A 17,270-nucleotide genomic window follows, 5' to 3' on the forward strand; every position below is an offset into this window, starting at 1 on the left:
ATGAAATATAAGTCATTTATTGTAATGTTGCCCCATCCTTGTTTTTTTTTTTTTTAAGAACTGCATAAGAGCTTTAATTCATGCAGGAATTTATGGTTGTTTGTTACTTTTTAAATCCAGAAACATGGTGTTGGCATTGAAAGAGTTGTCAATCAGAGGAGATTTTCGGACAACAGTAGAGTATTTGGTTACACTGTTAGAAACAGAAGACTACCAGATTAACAAATTTGACACTGGTTGGCTAGACAGGCTTATTGCTAAAAAAGTTCAGGTAAGAATATTTTTACAAATTTTGATAGTAAAGTGTATAAAGGTGATTCTAAGTGCATAATTATTCAAAGTTAATTAGAATATGATACACCTAACTTTTAATAATGTTATATTAAATTAGTACAATAATAATTATTATTATTATTTACTTGAACAACATGGCAAGTAAAAATGAATTAGGTACATAAAAAACAGTATAGTTCTTGTACAACATTATGGAAGTATGCCAAAACATTACTCTAAGATCATTTATTCCTTGCTTTGGTAAAAACAAAATCTATTATTACATCTTTATAATTTGTTAGCCTAAGCATTGTAAAATGCTTTTTTTAGGAATGTAAGGTTAAATTAGGTAATATACATAAATATAATGATTATAGTAATAAAATATACAAGGTACACTTGCTAGAACTAGCAACTGATGTATAGCATAAGAATTAAGTAATTTCCTTAGCATAACCTTTGCTTCATGTTACTGCATACTTTGACACTTCTTTTGGTGGGAATTTATAAAAAATATGGTCCTAAAGGCAGCAAAATAATAAAATTTATTGATAAACAGTTGTATAAGATTAATAAGTTTTGAACTATTTAGTCTAAGGAAATGTTCTTTCCTGCTTTAGTATGAAGTAAAGAAAAAAAAAAAATGGTAATTTTGATTTATTTTGTATTTTATTGCGGTGGTTACAAGGTCTGTCAAATTGATCTAGTATTTTTTTTAATATGAATAGAACAAATAACAGGTAAAATATGAAAATTTATCAAAAAGAGAAAGTTAAACGGATGATCCAGATCATCAGTAGGGGCTCCTTACTGCTTAGGGCCCTGGCATAACTATGCCACTGTGCCACAGTTAATACAGCCCTGAAAATTGTTTAGTTTGAGCATTAAGTTAACTTACTTGTAACTTAGTAATTGGTCCTAAATATATTTAGTCTTGTATTAGTGAAAACTTGGATTGCAAAGCAATGGTAAGGCCAGATTTACTTACAAAAAACACTGGATGCTTAAAAGAAATCCTGTTGTTTTTCTTCCTTTGTAAAAAATCTGTCAAAGAGATGTGCATACAAAATCTGTAACTAAGCTAAATCCTGTAACTGAGCAAGACATGTTGTTTTTTTTAAGAGAGTAAGTAATATATCTTAACTCCAAACTGTAATTTTTAAGGCTGAAAAACCAGACACAATATTGTCACTGATTTGTGGATCTGTTCATGTTGCTGACCAAATAATTACTAGGAGCTTCCAGAACTTCTACAGCTGTTTGGAGAAGTAAGACTTTTCTACCCAAATTTTTATCTTTTATTGCTGAATTTAAACATTCCATATTAAGTTGGCTATAGTTTATTTCTTTAGTGTTTTTACTTCAGATTATTATATAGATGCTTTGATCAACAGAACTTCTTAAATTTAATGCAATACATTTTCTCCAAACTAATTTATAAAAATAGACTGAAAGAAAGATACATACATAATTTTCCTACTGGATTTGAAAAGGCAAAATCTGAATTATTTCATTAGTTAATATTGGAGACAGTTTTCAAAATTGTATTAAATAAGTTTTTGCTAATAGCTTAGTGTGAGATTATTACTTAAAGATGTTGTGTCAACAACTATGTTTTTTCTAACTTCCAGTTCTCATGTTAAGTCACAGTTTTGAATCCTTTTCAGCCTTGAGGGTGTTATAATGTGATGGTTATTCCCACTCCTTGTCAGTAAAAGAGTAGTCCAAGAGTTTAAAGTGGGTAGTGCTGACTATCTGCCTCCCTTCTAGTCCATTACTGCTACATTAGGGATAGCTAATACAGATAGCTCCCATGTAGCTTTGTGGGAAATCTAAAAACAAACATTACACTTTACCAACACGTCTCGCTATTTTTATACAGTTGTGATGATATTGAATAAATTTTGGAGAAAAAACTGTGTTTAAAACTGGAAATATTTTATGTTTATTGGTGATATCAAGATGTTGAATAAAATGTGTTTTAATTGCTTAAACTCTTCATAGTACATCATATGAACATAGAATTTACACAGACTTGGTGGCTTATATTAATTGCAATTAACTGATCACAAATGTAACTTGACATCTAGCTTTAGACTTTTTTATAATTACAGCTATACCACATTATTTATAACATTAAGTCATTATTTTGTGGTCACTGTTTTAGAATATACAGATTTTATCATTTGATATTGATCAAAAAGCCTTTCGGGAAGTGGATAGTTCAGATATAGTGTGTTTGATACACTAGAACATGCTTTTCTTAACTTTCACTCATAAGTACAAAGAATGACATATATGTGAGTAAAATAGTTTCTCATTATATTTCAAAAAGATATTGTAGCATAACATGGGCATTTAAGAAGATTTACAGATTCTTTATGTATGTAACCTCTTACTATACCTCCTTAACAGAGCTTACAACATTTGCTCTAGCTATTTCTCCATCCACTGTTATGTATTTACAAAATAATTTTCAGAAATGAGGTTAACCATATTTTGTTCTTTCCCAGTAGGTTGTGATATAAAACTTCCTAACAGACAGCTGTACCTGCAAAGAAATCCTGCACTATTTTAAGGCTTCCATTAATTCTTGTCTTTCATTGTTGTTGTTGTTCCTAGACAAACAGAAATCTCTTCATAGTTAAAATCTGAAAAATTATGCATTCAGAAATTCTATCTGCTTGTAAAATATCAACAGTTTTCAGATCATTTGTGGCTATAAAACTCAAAATAAGGATTACATAACTCTACAACTCAAAGTATAGAACATGTCTAATTATGTAGCTATACATCTTAAAATATAGAACATAAGCAAAATTAGCCATAATGGGCTTAAAAAATATTAATAGTGTCACACCCTTGGTTTCACTCAGAGCCAAAGCTATTAGCTACTTATACTGCTCAATGCAAGAAATAATTGTTAAGCATTTCAATTATGCTAAGAGCTGCTTAACAATAATGGTAAATCTACATTTTTATTCAAGTTATATCATATTTTGAAGTAATGAATGATAGTGTGTTTAATACAAACAGTTTAGTGCAGAATACCCTGCTTGTGAAATAAAATTTGGTATCAACATTATTCATACCTATTCTCCTATCACTTCAAAAATGAATGTTGGGCTTTGTCTGTGCATACAGTTTTTCAAATGCAGGCTGCTGTAAACAGGAAAACACATGGACAGACACCATGGCTTTCAATATAAATAACATGTTTCATATTGTCAAAACTCTAAAATCAGTTAAAAATTTGTAGCTATGAGCATGTAGATGTCTCATGCAAAATTGTTCAGAAACTTTCTGCTATTCAATTCATATGCATATTTACAATAGTCTCCACTGTATTTCCATTGATAATTTCAAAATTCTAACCATAAAATACTCAAAAAAGAAAGTTTACAGATACTGAATAAACTTTGAGACTTGTGCATTAACTTTAGTTTTTTCAACTGTCTTTATTTCAAAGAAATTACTTTTTATAGACATGTAACTTCCGACTTCTGTTTTTTTTTCAGTAAATCATTTTAAATTAGTTAATTTATTTAATTTATATTTTATACAGATATTTGCCTTTGATTTCATCCTGAAACCTTTTACCTTCTGAGCAAATGCCTTGCAAACTGAACTAAATGTTTTACTCGCTAGAAATTCTAGTAAGGCATTTTTTAACAACCTAAGTTATAATATTTTTCTCCTACATTAAATAATACCTATCCTCAGGGTCATAGAATAAACACTAGTTGGGTTCCAGTTTATCTTGTAGTAATTTAATTTTTTATTTCTTTGGCTTTGATTTGAACTTGAGTCCTATTCCATGTCAGATAAATGCTTTTCAAACTAAGCTGAAGGGCTAACCCACTAGCAGTTGCTAGTTAAGTAATTTTAACACCTAATTCTTCAAACTACCACTTTTTTTTAGTATCACAAACAAGTCCTACATTGGGTGTAAATGTAATTATTTGTTTTTTTACAATATATATGTATGTATTTGCTTCAAAGTTGAATTCAAGTCCTGTCCCACATCAGCTCAATGCTGTACCAACTAAGCTAGAGGGTCGACCCATTATCAGTTGCTAGTAAAGCATTTTTCACAATCAACTACCATATTAACCCTTTGTGCACAGGTATGGACCAAATTGCACATGTAATGGCCTCTTAAAGAGTTGTATTCAAAATTTAAACTATATTATGAATATATCGGTAAACTTGGCATCACAATGTAGTTAATAAATCTAATTTTAATCACTTCATTTCAAAAGAAAATATATAAATTCTCATTTTTCAAAAAATATTGATAATTCTCTCTTTCATTTGCTTTTGGATTATTTATAACCAATAACAGTTTACTGAGTTCCATATAAGACTAGCTCATTTTCATAATAGGTTTTGAATTATTTAGCCTACAAATGCATTGCATTGTTGTTATTGCTATAGTAACTTCAACAAAGTAAGTGGATCATTTTAATTCAATTATAAAACTAGTTAAATTAGAGTAATATTAGATCATTTTATTTTTTGTATGTTAAGATTTTGTATTCTTAATTGAATATTTGAAATAAATATTAAGTACTACTATGATTATTAAAAAAAGTACAATTAAGTGATATTAAAGGCCAAGAACAAAAAAAGGCTAGATGTAATTACCAAGTTTCTTATTTTTTTTATGAAAGTAACCAAGATGTAAAAGTGAAAAAGCTTAGTGTTATATCAACAAAAACAAAAAAAATTAAATAGAAAAGTTCTCACTGAGGTAAGTACCTGAACTCCTTGTGCATGACCTTGTTTGCCATAAACATGAGAGGTTATTTCTAGATCAGTTAAGCAGGTTTAGTGGTTACAAATTGTTCAAAGCTTAGAAAAGTTTTGGTGAAAACATTTTTAGTGTTCATTCTGTAGGTTCTAAAGACAGTGCAAATGAGATTTCTAACCTATTAGATGAAAAAATATTTTAATTTTTAACATTAGAATTGCCTTATAATTCAGAAATAAAACTTTATTGTAAATACAGGGTGTCCCAAAAAATGTATACACACTTTGAATGATTATAAATTTAATGTTTATTAAGATCTATGTAGGTTTTATAATCCAAGTGTAAGAAGACAAGTGTAGAATCTTTTGAGTTATCACAGGTGTTTGAACTGATATCTGTTATGATCCAGGCACTGCTGATAACAAGGACAAATGGAATTGCAAACTTCATGAATCATTTCATTTGGTATTTGGGTACATTCTCTTTCGATTGCTGCTCTCAGCTCATTGATTGTTGCAGGTTTTGTGCTATAAACCTAGTCTTTGACGTATCCCCATAAAAGAAAAGTCCAGAGATGTGAGGTCTGGTGAACATGGGGGAAATTCAGTGCTACCTCTTTGTCCAGTCTATCTGTTTGGCAAATTTTCATCAAGATAGGCCTTCACATTATGATGATAATGGGGAGGTGCTCCATCTTGTTGGAAATAAAATTCCTCATCTCCAAATTGCTCTCGAATGCGTGACACGACAGAATCATGCAACAAGTTCAGATAAACAAGACCAGTGGCTGTGTTTTTAAAAAAGAATAGTCCAATTACACCCAACACTGATAATCCACACCACACTGTAATCCCTAGTAAGTTTACGTGGTGTTCAACCATAACATGCGGGTTCTGAGGTGCCCAGTAGGTGCAATTGTGGTAATTAACTGAGCTATTTAACTTAAATGTGGCCTCATTGCTCCAGACAATCTTGTTTGGAAACTGTGCATCCTCTCCAGAGTTTGCTGGGTACCACTAAAAAAATTCAGCTCTCCGGTCAGGATTATCTTCATTGAGGGCATGGACTAATACTGGAATAAAACTTTTCTAATGAATGCATTTCAACATGTGATGGACTCTCGATTTTGGGATTCCTGTCTCACAGGATGTTTGCTGACCAGACTTTCTTGGAGATCAGTGGAGATTTTCCAACAGCTCTGCTTCTTGTGTGGGAATGGTAGACGACCATGGTCTTCATGAATGCCCTTTATGGACATCTTGAATAGTTCCATTTGTTTCAAACTTACCCCTGATGTGAATAATGGTGAGCCACTTTGGTGGATCTGTTTGAAACTCCATCTTAAACCATCTTTGCACTTCAGCTACTTTCTCACACTTTCAGTAGCACTTTAAGATAAATCTTCTTTCCTCAAAGCTTGCTCTTGCTTCTGCCATTTCTTCAATTCAGTTGCACGTGTAAAAAAAGAAAGTTTGAGTCAGATATAATCATTCAAAGTATGTATACATTTTTTGGGGCACCCTGTACTTATTAAAAATTCTGAACCTGTAATGTTCATTTAAAGTGTATCAAACTTTTTGATGATACACTAAGTAAATTTTCAGTTATAATAAGCATTTATTTTCTCATATGGGCTTGGTCCAGTAGAATAACCCATGATAGGGTTAATGTTCCTTTTATATGACACCTACCATTCAGATTTCAAGTATTCTAAATATGTTGTCATGAATCATCTGTTACTAATAAGGATAAATATTTTAGATTTGAAAACTAATACAAAATGTGTTTACAGCTGTAGCTATTGTGCTTCTGTAGTAATTCTATTATAGTACTTCTTTGTAATACAGGTACATTAGATATTGTAAGAATGCTCACTTCACTGTAACAGATTAACAAGCTAGTAAATAGGACATCTGGCATTACCTATGTTTATATTTGAAATCAAGTATGAATAACAGTGGTGAACAAATAAATGTGTAGTGGATAATATGACCATCTAGCATGTAAGTTTCATGTCTAATTTTTAAGGGTGTTAAAGAGAAAATAAGCATATATTTTATAAACTGTTTCAGATGCACTCCTGCATTCATTATGATTATGCATCATGGTTAACAACATTATATGGGCTTGGAAGACTTGATACCTCTTGTAAGAGTTGGTCTGTTTACCTTGTTTTACACAACAGTGTAAATGGACCTTAAAATGTTATGCATTATGTTGGCATAGAAAGAATGTACACCTCCTATAAAAGTTGATCAACTTCCTATATTTTTGCATTATTTTACATGATTGTTTTCATTAAATGATAAATTACTTTTTCTAACCATTTTGGTCTGCCTTATTCTTCTTAGTTAGTTTACTTTTGTAATTTTACATACAAGTTTCTATTCTGAATAATTTCAGAGGTCAGATATTACCTGCTACAACTTTAACCAGTACAGTAGATGTGGAACTTATACATGATGGTTTAAAATATAAGGTTAAGGTAAGTAAGCATTTGGTTGTTACCAACTTGTAAAATGACATTATTAGCTAATGGTGCCTTGATTTAAAGCATAGATAATGATGTTTTACCAACATGTGATTATGTACTTGTATGCAGTTATTAAATATAAGTACATTCCAGCTTCTAAACCAAGTGGAACCAGCAACCCTACATCATATCCAGTTAAAAACAGCAGTAACATTGGAATTTGGCTGCCTAACCCTATAAAGCTTCATCTAAAACAAGCAAAATCATCACAGTTAAGTTTTGACAACAGTAAGACTAGGAGAGACCAACATAATAGCTAATTAGGTCTGTGCTAGGTTTTTCACTATGGAGAAAGAAAGCCCTGTACTTGTTAGACACATTCATCAAGTTTGTTGTTTAAAATTTATTCTTAATGTTTTTTTAGTTGTATCATAATGTAATGAGACATGTCAATATGTACTTACTAAAAACATAAAATATCCATCTGATTGGCTTGCTTCTAAATAGTATGACTAGGTGTAGCCCTACACTGATCTAACACATTTGCATTGCAAATGTACTAGGTATAAGTGAAGCCAGACCTAGATATGCTAATCAAAAGATAGGCCTTAGTCAATCAAAATCTCTTCACTCCAAATTGTCATGATATTGTCAGCTAGGCTCTTCCCTTATGGCCTGTGCCTGATGCACCAATTCTTATTGTATGATCAAACAGTTGGCCTAGAATTTGACTACATGTAAGTTGCTAGGTTAGATTGAAGATTATATTTTTCAATTTTTCATTTTCAAAGGCTGCACATTTTTTATTCAAAAAAATAGTTCAATCATCCCTAACAAGGTAAGTAACAGCATTTTAAGCTTTTAAGATATATTGTATCAATTGTTTGTGTTTCTTGAAAAGAATTTACAAATTGTAATCTCTGAAAAAAATTCATAATTACTTGTAAGCCTACACTGGTCCACTTATCAGCTGTAAATAATTTGTTAGCAATTTGATAAATTGGGAAGTATAGAATACAAATCATGCACATATAAAATTTGAAATATTTGAGTTAAGTAGAGAAAATAATATGCAATCATTTGTTATGAAACTATTAGGAAGCTCATTTTGACATATCTTTCTTTCATACAGAAGTTCTCAAATGCACACACACACAAGTACACTTATTTGTGTGCACACATTATTCATCAAGTGTTTGTTTTAACTGTTATACAAATATACAAATATGAGTGCAGATGGGAAAAGTTACAGTCAGAAAAAAAGATTAAAGAAAGGAGTAGCTAAAACTTGAAAGCTAACAAACTTTTGGGTTTTGTTCTTCAGTACTGAAACCCTTGTCAGTTAAGACAGTGGGAATAACAATGTAGACACTAAAGTTCCGATACAATACTTCTCTCCTGTCACAAGATTAGCTAATCCCATTTGGTACTGCCCTCTATATGCAAACTTTATATTACACATGCCACAAGCCTTCTGCACCCACCCTGTATTGAATTGAAGGTTCTATTGTGTGCCTCTTACAGGAAAATGATCATGCATCACTGCTTCATAAATATGAATATAGTGCAATCATGTGATACATGTGACTCCCTCTATGCATCTCTATGTAACTATCACTTCTTGTACTCAGATGTCTTATTTCATTTAGTGTTTGAAATTGTAAATTTCACAAAGTGAGTTACATTCATTTCACATACTTGTTTTTCTTGTTTGACATTATTTCAATTTACTGAACCTTATTCTGGTTGCATTTTTTATTTGACACAATTTGTCAACCAATTTAACATGAACTCTAAAATCATCATTTCAGGTGTGTCACACCATCAACAGATACAAACCTCAGGCTTCAGGTGCTGGGGACCCAATGTGAGATTTGTCAGTGTTTATTCCCTGAGAGATTGAACATTATATGAATCAATCTTTCTCTTCTTACATTGTCACTCTTCTTCCTGTACCTGCTCAGGTTAATAAGGTCTATCACTGCCTGTTTCCTCCTCCTGCTTTTGACATGCCATCCCATAACCTCCCTGAAGACTCTGTTCCAGACTTTATTCTCAGGTCTGTGATGTTTTATCCTTTACCTCTATATTTTGACCCTCATCCTTGCATATTGCATGAAAATACTTCCAACCCTATTTGGCATTTCACCTGCCCCGTGACATTCAAGTTTCTGCTGACCATTTTGCCTCTCAGTTGGGCAATATGCCTCTTTTTCCCACAGGCTCTGGATCAGGCAGCCCTTGCCTTTTATAGTACTTGCTGTCCATATCTTGACCAACACTTATGGGGTTGGGTTTTGTCAGTTTCAGGGTGGGCCCCAAGTCTCCTGTTAATCTCATCCGTGTCCATATTTCCTGCCTCTGTCTTATCTTCACAACCCTATTGTGGTACCTTTCCATGATCCATCTCGTGTCTGAGGCTCTTGAAAGAAATCCTGAGGGGTTTTATGGGAACATTCTCTTCCTCCTTTCCTCCATTTTGGCTCATTTATAATCTTTGACTCTGGCTTTACAAATGTGGTTTATTTGTTGTTGGGACCTTTTCAGTTATAATGTTGTTTAACTCAAACCCATTTGCCTGTTCCTTATTTCTAAGATTTATGTATGGCTCAGTTCTTAAAACATTTAAATTTTGAGACAGTCTCAGAATCGTTGTAGTCTTGGATGGCATCTGCCTAGCAATAATGTGGTTGCCTGTTTATCTCAGTTGGAACCACATGTGGTGCCAATTCTGGTTTTCCATTTGTTACTTCTCCATCTTTCCTCCAGTGCCATGGCCCGTTATTTTTGTCAAAAACGCTTGATATGCCACCAAGAGTTCCAGTGGATGTATCTCAGAATGGCTGGTATGGGTATTAACACTTGTATTGATAAGGAGAGAGCAACATTTTGACCTTCCTAGGTTATATTCAAGTTAAGAAAGAGAAAGTTTGAATGTGACCGTTGACAGGCACGTGTCTTAGGGACGAGAGTGTGAACAGGTACCAGATTATAGGGGGCGTTGCAGATGGATGTTAGGTTATTAATTAGTATAGGTATAAAGGTGTTCCTTTATATTGGTTTAATTTTGGTTTTAGTTGCTGTATAAGTAGGGAAACAAATATTAACAAATGCAAAATCAAAGAAGCCCTACTTATACAGCAACTAAAACCAAAATTAAACCAACATAAAGGAACACCTTTATACCTATACTAATTAATAACCTAATATTCACCTGCAATGCCCCTACAATCTGGTACCCGTTTATACTCTCGTCCCTAAGACATGTCCATCAACGGTGACATTCAAACTCTTTCTCAACCTGAAGATGACCTAAGAAGGTTGAAACATTGTTCTCTTCTTATCAATACAAGTGTTAATGCCAATACCAGCCATTCTGAGATACATTTTTATTTCAAGAGGGTTTCTTGTCATCAAGAATTCTAGTGACTACATTGTGGGTTCAGGCCCAGTAGGAGCTCACCCTATGGCCATTGTTTATTGATAGCACCCTTCATCTCAGATTGTTGACCTCATTGGAAATCTTGCTTTCTAGATTTGGTCATTAATATGTTCCTCCTTTCTCTTACTTTACATCTATTTCAGCCTATATTTCCATGTTCTTTGTTTCACTGCTTTATTAAAGTGTATTTCCTTCTCCTTCTGGTCTGTGGCCAATGACAATCTGACTTGTTTGCCTTGTCTTCAAAGTTACACACACAATTTACCTCCCTACCTATCTTTTACTTTATCCAGATTGTTCCTTCCTCCCCAAAACCTCTGTGGCTCTTAATGGTGACTCTTTCTTTTTAGCAGATTTTCCTATCCTCTGTTTCTTATCTCTGCTCTGTCCTGATCTGGATAGACTTCTATATCCTGTGCATCCCCTACACTCATATAATGCTTGTACAGCTTCCTCCCACAACTCCTGTTCCCATCTCTCTAGTCCTTGACAATGCTTTTCATTCAGAGATATCTCCCCTTCTACCGTCACCAGTTGGGTTCATCACTTGATCCACATGGCTTTTTCCTCCTTGTTCCCTTCCCAATGTACTTTGTACTGCATTACCTCTCATCATATGGGACACCTTGTCTTTTCTCTTGCTTCTTGTCTTCATGGACATATGGAGGAAATCCTGCAATCAAGCATGAGGACCAATCCTAAAATGTTCCTTTCCCATTATCTATATCATATCATGGTTTCAGCTTTCTCAGGTTCTTGCCTTCCACTTGTAGCTATACTACAATCTCTGGTGCAGCTTTGACACTAGGTAAGTCTTTATGTATTAATTTTCTTTCAAGGCCCCAGTCTTCATTCCCTTATTATTTGGATCCTGCTCTTGTGATGAGTAGTGCCTGACCAGATATTATTTAACTCTTCCATAACATGTTTCTTTTCCATAGCTCCATAAACTCACCATTGATATTGGGTTGTTTCACAAGATCACAGGTAGGTGAATAACTTCATAAATATGCCCATTCCAGACTGTACCACTCATGGGCTTCATGTGGGTAAAGCAGAAGGGGATAGCTGTCCATATCTCTCATGCCTTGGTTGAACAACTTTGTACGGTCTGCTTTTCAAAATAGAGGCTGGTGATCATCCGTTGCACTGTCTCAGGTGTCAGTGTTTTTCTGGACTCTAACTTAGAGTATTCTCAGCTCCCTGTACTCCACTGGGAGAGCAACCATGGAAGCATCCTGCTGAATAGGTTCCACGTAGGTAGCTATAACAATTCAATTCAGAGTTGGGCAGTGGTGTTCTGTTGGTGTAGATGACATAATATCCTCCAGTCTGCAATTAACTGTACAATAGTGTAAGACATCAAAATGCAGTTCACCTCTTCAGTTGGGAACCCTCACCTACATGTGGATGTTGGTTTGAGATGAAGATGGCTTGATCATCATCACACCCTCACACAGTTGTTGGTTCCTAGCAAGGAGGTTTTGTATGTAATTGCATTACCAAGTATGGTCTGCTGCTCTCAAGCCACTCTACACTACCAGACACATTCTCATTGACCCACTTTTCTTATTGTGGGATTGATTTGTTATTTTTCTCTAAGGTTTGGATCTCTTTCCTACCACACTCTCTCCCACGCAGGTGTGCTCCTCTCATTTTCTACTCTAATTTTTTCCTCATTCCATACATGGACAAAGGGTATATCTGGTTAAAAGTGGTGTGGTTCCCATCCTCATATCTTCTGATCTGATTCTCTTATAAATGGAGGTATCCTTCAAATGCTTTTGAGGGGTAGTGTCTATTCTTCCCTCACACTAGTTCCTCCTCCAAATCAATGTGAGATTCTAGTTAATCTTGTGAGTGAAAGGAAGTACAGTATCAGAAGTTATAAGTTTCTTGTACTGAAAATATATTTCCATTATGTACTTCCCTTCTTTCACCCTTCCCTCCCTTCTTCCCCAATCAGTACCAGTGCTTCCATCATCTGCCAAACTTCAAAGTGATGGTTCACTGGAGTCTTACAGAGGGACTTGCATGTGTCAGTTTATTGTACTGTACTCTTATTTTTGGAGAAGTAATGCATAATGATTTACATGAGAAACATGTTGGAGTCTCTTTATTCCAGTAGGGGGGTGCAGAATATTTGTAGCATACGTGATAAAAAAGTCAAAGTATAAATGGCAACATGAAGTACTAATAACTGATATTTTGGAAAGAGAGAAATACCTTTTGGAAATACATTTTTAGTATAGGAAAGTTATAACTTCTGGATGGTGATAACCTTCAACCTAATCATATCAAATCAATCCCTTGCTCTTAATCAGAAAGTGACAAGAGGTAACCACCAACCAAGACTGTGAAAACAATTGTTTTGAGACTACAACTCTCAGCACCAATGACTGTCAACCTTATCAAGCCTATACCAATGGGAATAAATCAGTTATTTTCAAAGATGGTAAAGATACTAACCCATCTTATGCATTTAACAGTGGGAAAAGGATACAAGTTTCTGATGAAATGAGAGATTCTGTTTGTGCATTGAAAACTACCTCTTGGCAGCACATGGGTGCAAACTTAACTGCATTTACAAAATTACTTCCAGTTGGCAAATATATATACTCAACTATTCTTTTCCTCTTATTTCAAGCAACCAAATGGATGAAACATTGACAAGACTTTAACAGAGCATATAGAGTCAGAGAAAAAAACTTTGACACCAAGTTATAGAGCACATTCTCTCATTCAGAAAGTTTCCATCATTTAGAGGACTAGCAATCAGAAGAAACAATAAAGTAGTTTATTCAGTGCATACTGACATTTACTTAGGAATACTGGATCTATTGTGTATATATGATATATTTTTGGTGAACATGTAAAAAATGTGGAAATTAAGGAAAAGGTCAAGTTTCAAATTTGGTCTCAACTGTTTATAATGAACTCATACAAAGCCTACATAAAGAAGTTCTCACTACCATTATCCAAGAAATCAAAACATTCAAGTTTTACTCAGTGTCTGTTGATTCTTCTATTCCAAACATATTCTACATGAATCAACAGACAATAATGCAGTGTAAGTACATGTGTGGTTTCTGTGCATGTTTGTGCATGAGTATATGAGTTGTTGAGTTTACATGTATGCAGTTTCTTTCTGTTTATATACTTTGTTGTCCAAAACAAATTTTGATTAGGAAACATCTGGTATTTTTCATCACTTTTTAGTTGAGTTTTGGAAATCTGTGGTTATTATTTTTCCATTGTTTCCAAAAGTAAAACATATCTTAAAGTTTAGTTTTTTGTGGTGTTTTTTCTTACCTCATTCTTTACTTGGGATCATAATTGGCCCAGTAGAAAGAGTTAGCTTCAGGCCCATTCAACCCTGGGGATAATAGCTGTGTAAACGTATTATATTCATATTTGACAGCATTTCACTGGAAAAGGCCTTCTTTGATTATCACCAAGTGATAATCACATTCACTGGTTGATTGTCATTTATTTTTATAATATCAGGATTTAAAATAGTGGCTCTATTAATGGTCTTGAATAATTCTGTAACAGCTATTTTAAAAAGTATGTACATTTAAAATAATATTTATTTAAAGTTGTCTCCTTTAAACATAAATATACATCAAAAGTTAACATATTTACTTATGTTATTTCACAAGTTATCTGAATAATTGTGTAAAACTTACATTTCACGTGTGAAATTTTTTTTTGAGTTTTGTAATATTATTTGTAGTTGCAATAGATATTGCTTTTTGTTTTACCAAAGAATACAAAAATTAGACATTAAGTGTATATAGCTTGTTTCACAGTACATTATTGATAAAATATCAATGTTAATGAATAAAGAAACACTGTCCAGTGGCCCAGCAGTAAGTCCCGAGACTTACAATGCCAAAAATCAAGTTTTGATAACTGTGGTGGGAAGAGCACAGATAACCCATCATGTGACTTTGTGCTAAACAACAACCAAAACCAAACCAGTAAAAACATTATGTATCATCCAAACTTGGTTACACACCTATTTGTTAATGGGTAGCATAACATACTGTGTTTTGACCAACTGGTAAATCTCAGTAAATTGTCTGAAACAACATCTTTGGTTCCAGTGTTAATTTGTTTATAACTGAATGTGAACCAGTTGATAATTAGTGTAGTTTGCTGCACGTATTAGCTTAACTGTAAGTTAGTTTCAATTTAAAATATCATTTTTTTCTAGTTTAAAATAAATACCATTTGCACCTTACTTTTTTCTAGGCCTCTAGATATGGTCCTACATCATATTTTTTGTGTATGAACAACTCTGTCAAGGAAGTAGAAGTTCACCGATTAAATGATGGAGGGTTGCTAGTTTCAGTAGATGGTACAAGCTATGCCACTTACATGAAAGATGAGGTTGATCGTTATCGTGTAGTCATAGGAAACCAGACCTGTGTGTTTGAAAAAGAGAATGACCCCACAGTGCTGAGGTAGCTTCAACCAAAAGTTTTAGAGATGCACTAATATAACAAAAAAAAATATTTATCCTTCTTCTAATATTTCACAAAATCTTTTTTGTATGTTTTGTCATTACCTGTAAGTGCTCCTTGATAGATTTGGACTTAGTATGCTTTGACGTTATCTTCAAATCTGTATTTGGATGAAGCTGTATAACTGTCAATATAAAAAAAAACTGGTTCTTCAAGAAATATTCCTACATAATTGTCAACTGTGTAGTCCTGAGATTAAATAATTATTAAATGGCAAAGACAAAGAATTGGAGGGTAAATTGTAAGTCTGTAAAGGTATAACATTTCATAAAAAATGCTTCAGTTATTTTTACTAAATATGAAAAGAACTTAGAGAAGGTCAAAAACATCAAGAAAATATTATTGTGCCATCTACTGCATTATACAAAACATACAATGGTGTTTATATATATATATAATCGTTATTTTAAGAAGTTGAATCTGTTGTTAAAATATTTTAGAAGGAGTTTCTTTATTTAGTTGTAGAGTACTTCGGTAGTACAAAGTGAAATATCCTATACAGCTCTCATTATCTCTTGGAAGTGAAATCTGGATGGTATTTTCATAATAAAACCATGAAAGAACATTGTTAATAAACAGTTTTCTTGAAAATATTACCTGAACAATAGCATGTCCTTTTCTAAACTTTATCTGCTTTATTGAAATGTTCGTGAAATTTAGATGTTAAAATGTGCTCATTACATTTAGATTCTCAATTGATGACAGTTATGTTATTATTAATTGTCTAGTTGTTCTAAACTAATAATACACACACTTTTGTTTCACCATAAAGCTATGTTTTTTGTTACTGTTAGAGCACCTTTTGTTCATATTTTCATTATTTACTACATTTAAAGTAATGTCAGTAGTTCAAGCCTTTATCTCAATTAATACTTAATCAGTTATTCCTTTAACACACTGATGACCTTCAGAATGTAGAATAAAATCTTTGAACAGATAGTTAAAAATGTTTATACTTTTATTATATTAAAATGTAAAATTTAAGAAAGGAATTTAAATTTATGATAAAAAATGTTATGTTCTTTTTTATTTATTTATTTAGGTCGCCTTCTACTGGGAAGCTTCTCCACTTTTTGGTTGAAGATGGGGCTCACCTACTTGCTGGACAACCTTATGCAGAAATTGAAGTGATGAAAATGTTAATGACACTAACTGTAAATGATGCAGGCTGGTAAGTTAAGGTTTGTTAGAGTTGCTTCTCTATAATAACTGTTTACATTTCAGTGCATAGGAAGCATAGCACTGTTTGAAAATGTAAGATTTGCTTTGTTGAGTCATGCTTTAGAAATATGTTAATTATTAATGCATTAGGTATATTGGTATATAAATTTTGATATGTTTTATAATGTTATTGTAAAATATCTTTAGTAAATATTAGTTTTTTATTGGGTTTTTCTTAAGATCTTCCTGTAATATCTTTTTTCTAGATGTTGAAGTAACGTGAAATGCTTTGAGTTAATAATAAATATGGTAATTTAAAACCTTAGAAAATATAATATTTAACCAATTAAAAATAGATATCACTAAGGCTTTTTCTAATTTAAGAATTTTAATGTGTAACCTAAGTTTTTGTTACACCATCAAGTAATATATTAATAAACCTTAGATATATGTTTTAATTTTTTTATGTTTTATGTTTCAAAAATATTTAAGCAGGACGTAAATTCAGATGAAGTCAAATCAGCCTAATTCTCCAGAATTTTTTTACAATACTTGAAAATTTCATTCAGATAGTTGAAAGCATGTTAAGAATGTAGAGTGATTACAGTTCTCTGTACAGAATTAATCTCTACAGAATTC

The 17,270-nt window shown here is 32.7% G+C and overlaps 1 protein-coding gene across 2 annotated transcripts in view; it reads left to right on the forward strand.

The window, feature by feature from the left end:
• Positions 1-17,270, forward strand: part of LOC143241046 (acetyl-CoA carboxylase-like) — a 135,023-nt gene that overhangs the window by 47,913 nt on the left and 69,840 nt on the right. For both annotated transcript variants that reach the window (XM_076484510.1, XM_076484511.1), the window contains 5 exons: positions 121-271; positions 1,438-1,541; positions 7,430-7,511; positions 15,199-15,410; positions 16,513-16,641. In XM_076484510.1, coding sequence (XP_076340625.1) covers positions 121-271; positions 1,438-1,541; positions 7,430-7,511; positions 15,199-15,410; positions 16,513-16,641 — 678 coding nt within the window. The remainder of the gene's footprint in view (positions 1-120; positions 272-1,437; positions 1,542-7,429; positions 7,512-15,198; positions 15,411-16,512; positions 16,642-17,270) is intronic.

Source organism: Tachypleus tridentatus, chromosome 13 (genome assembly GCF_004210375.1).
Source record: "Tachypleus tridentatus isolate NWPU-2018 chromosome 13, ASM421037v1, whole genome shotgun sequence".
Classification (NCBI taxonomy): Eukaryota; Metazoa; Arthropoda; class Merostomata; order Xiphosura; family Limulidae; genus Tachypleus; species Tachypleus tridentatus.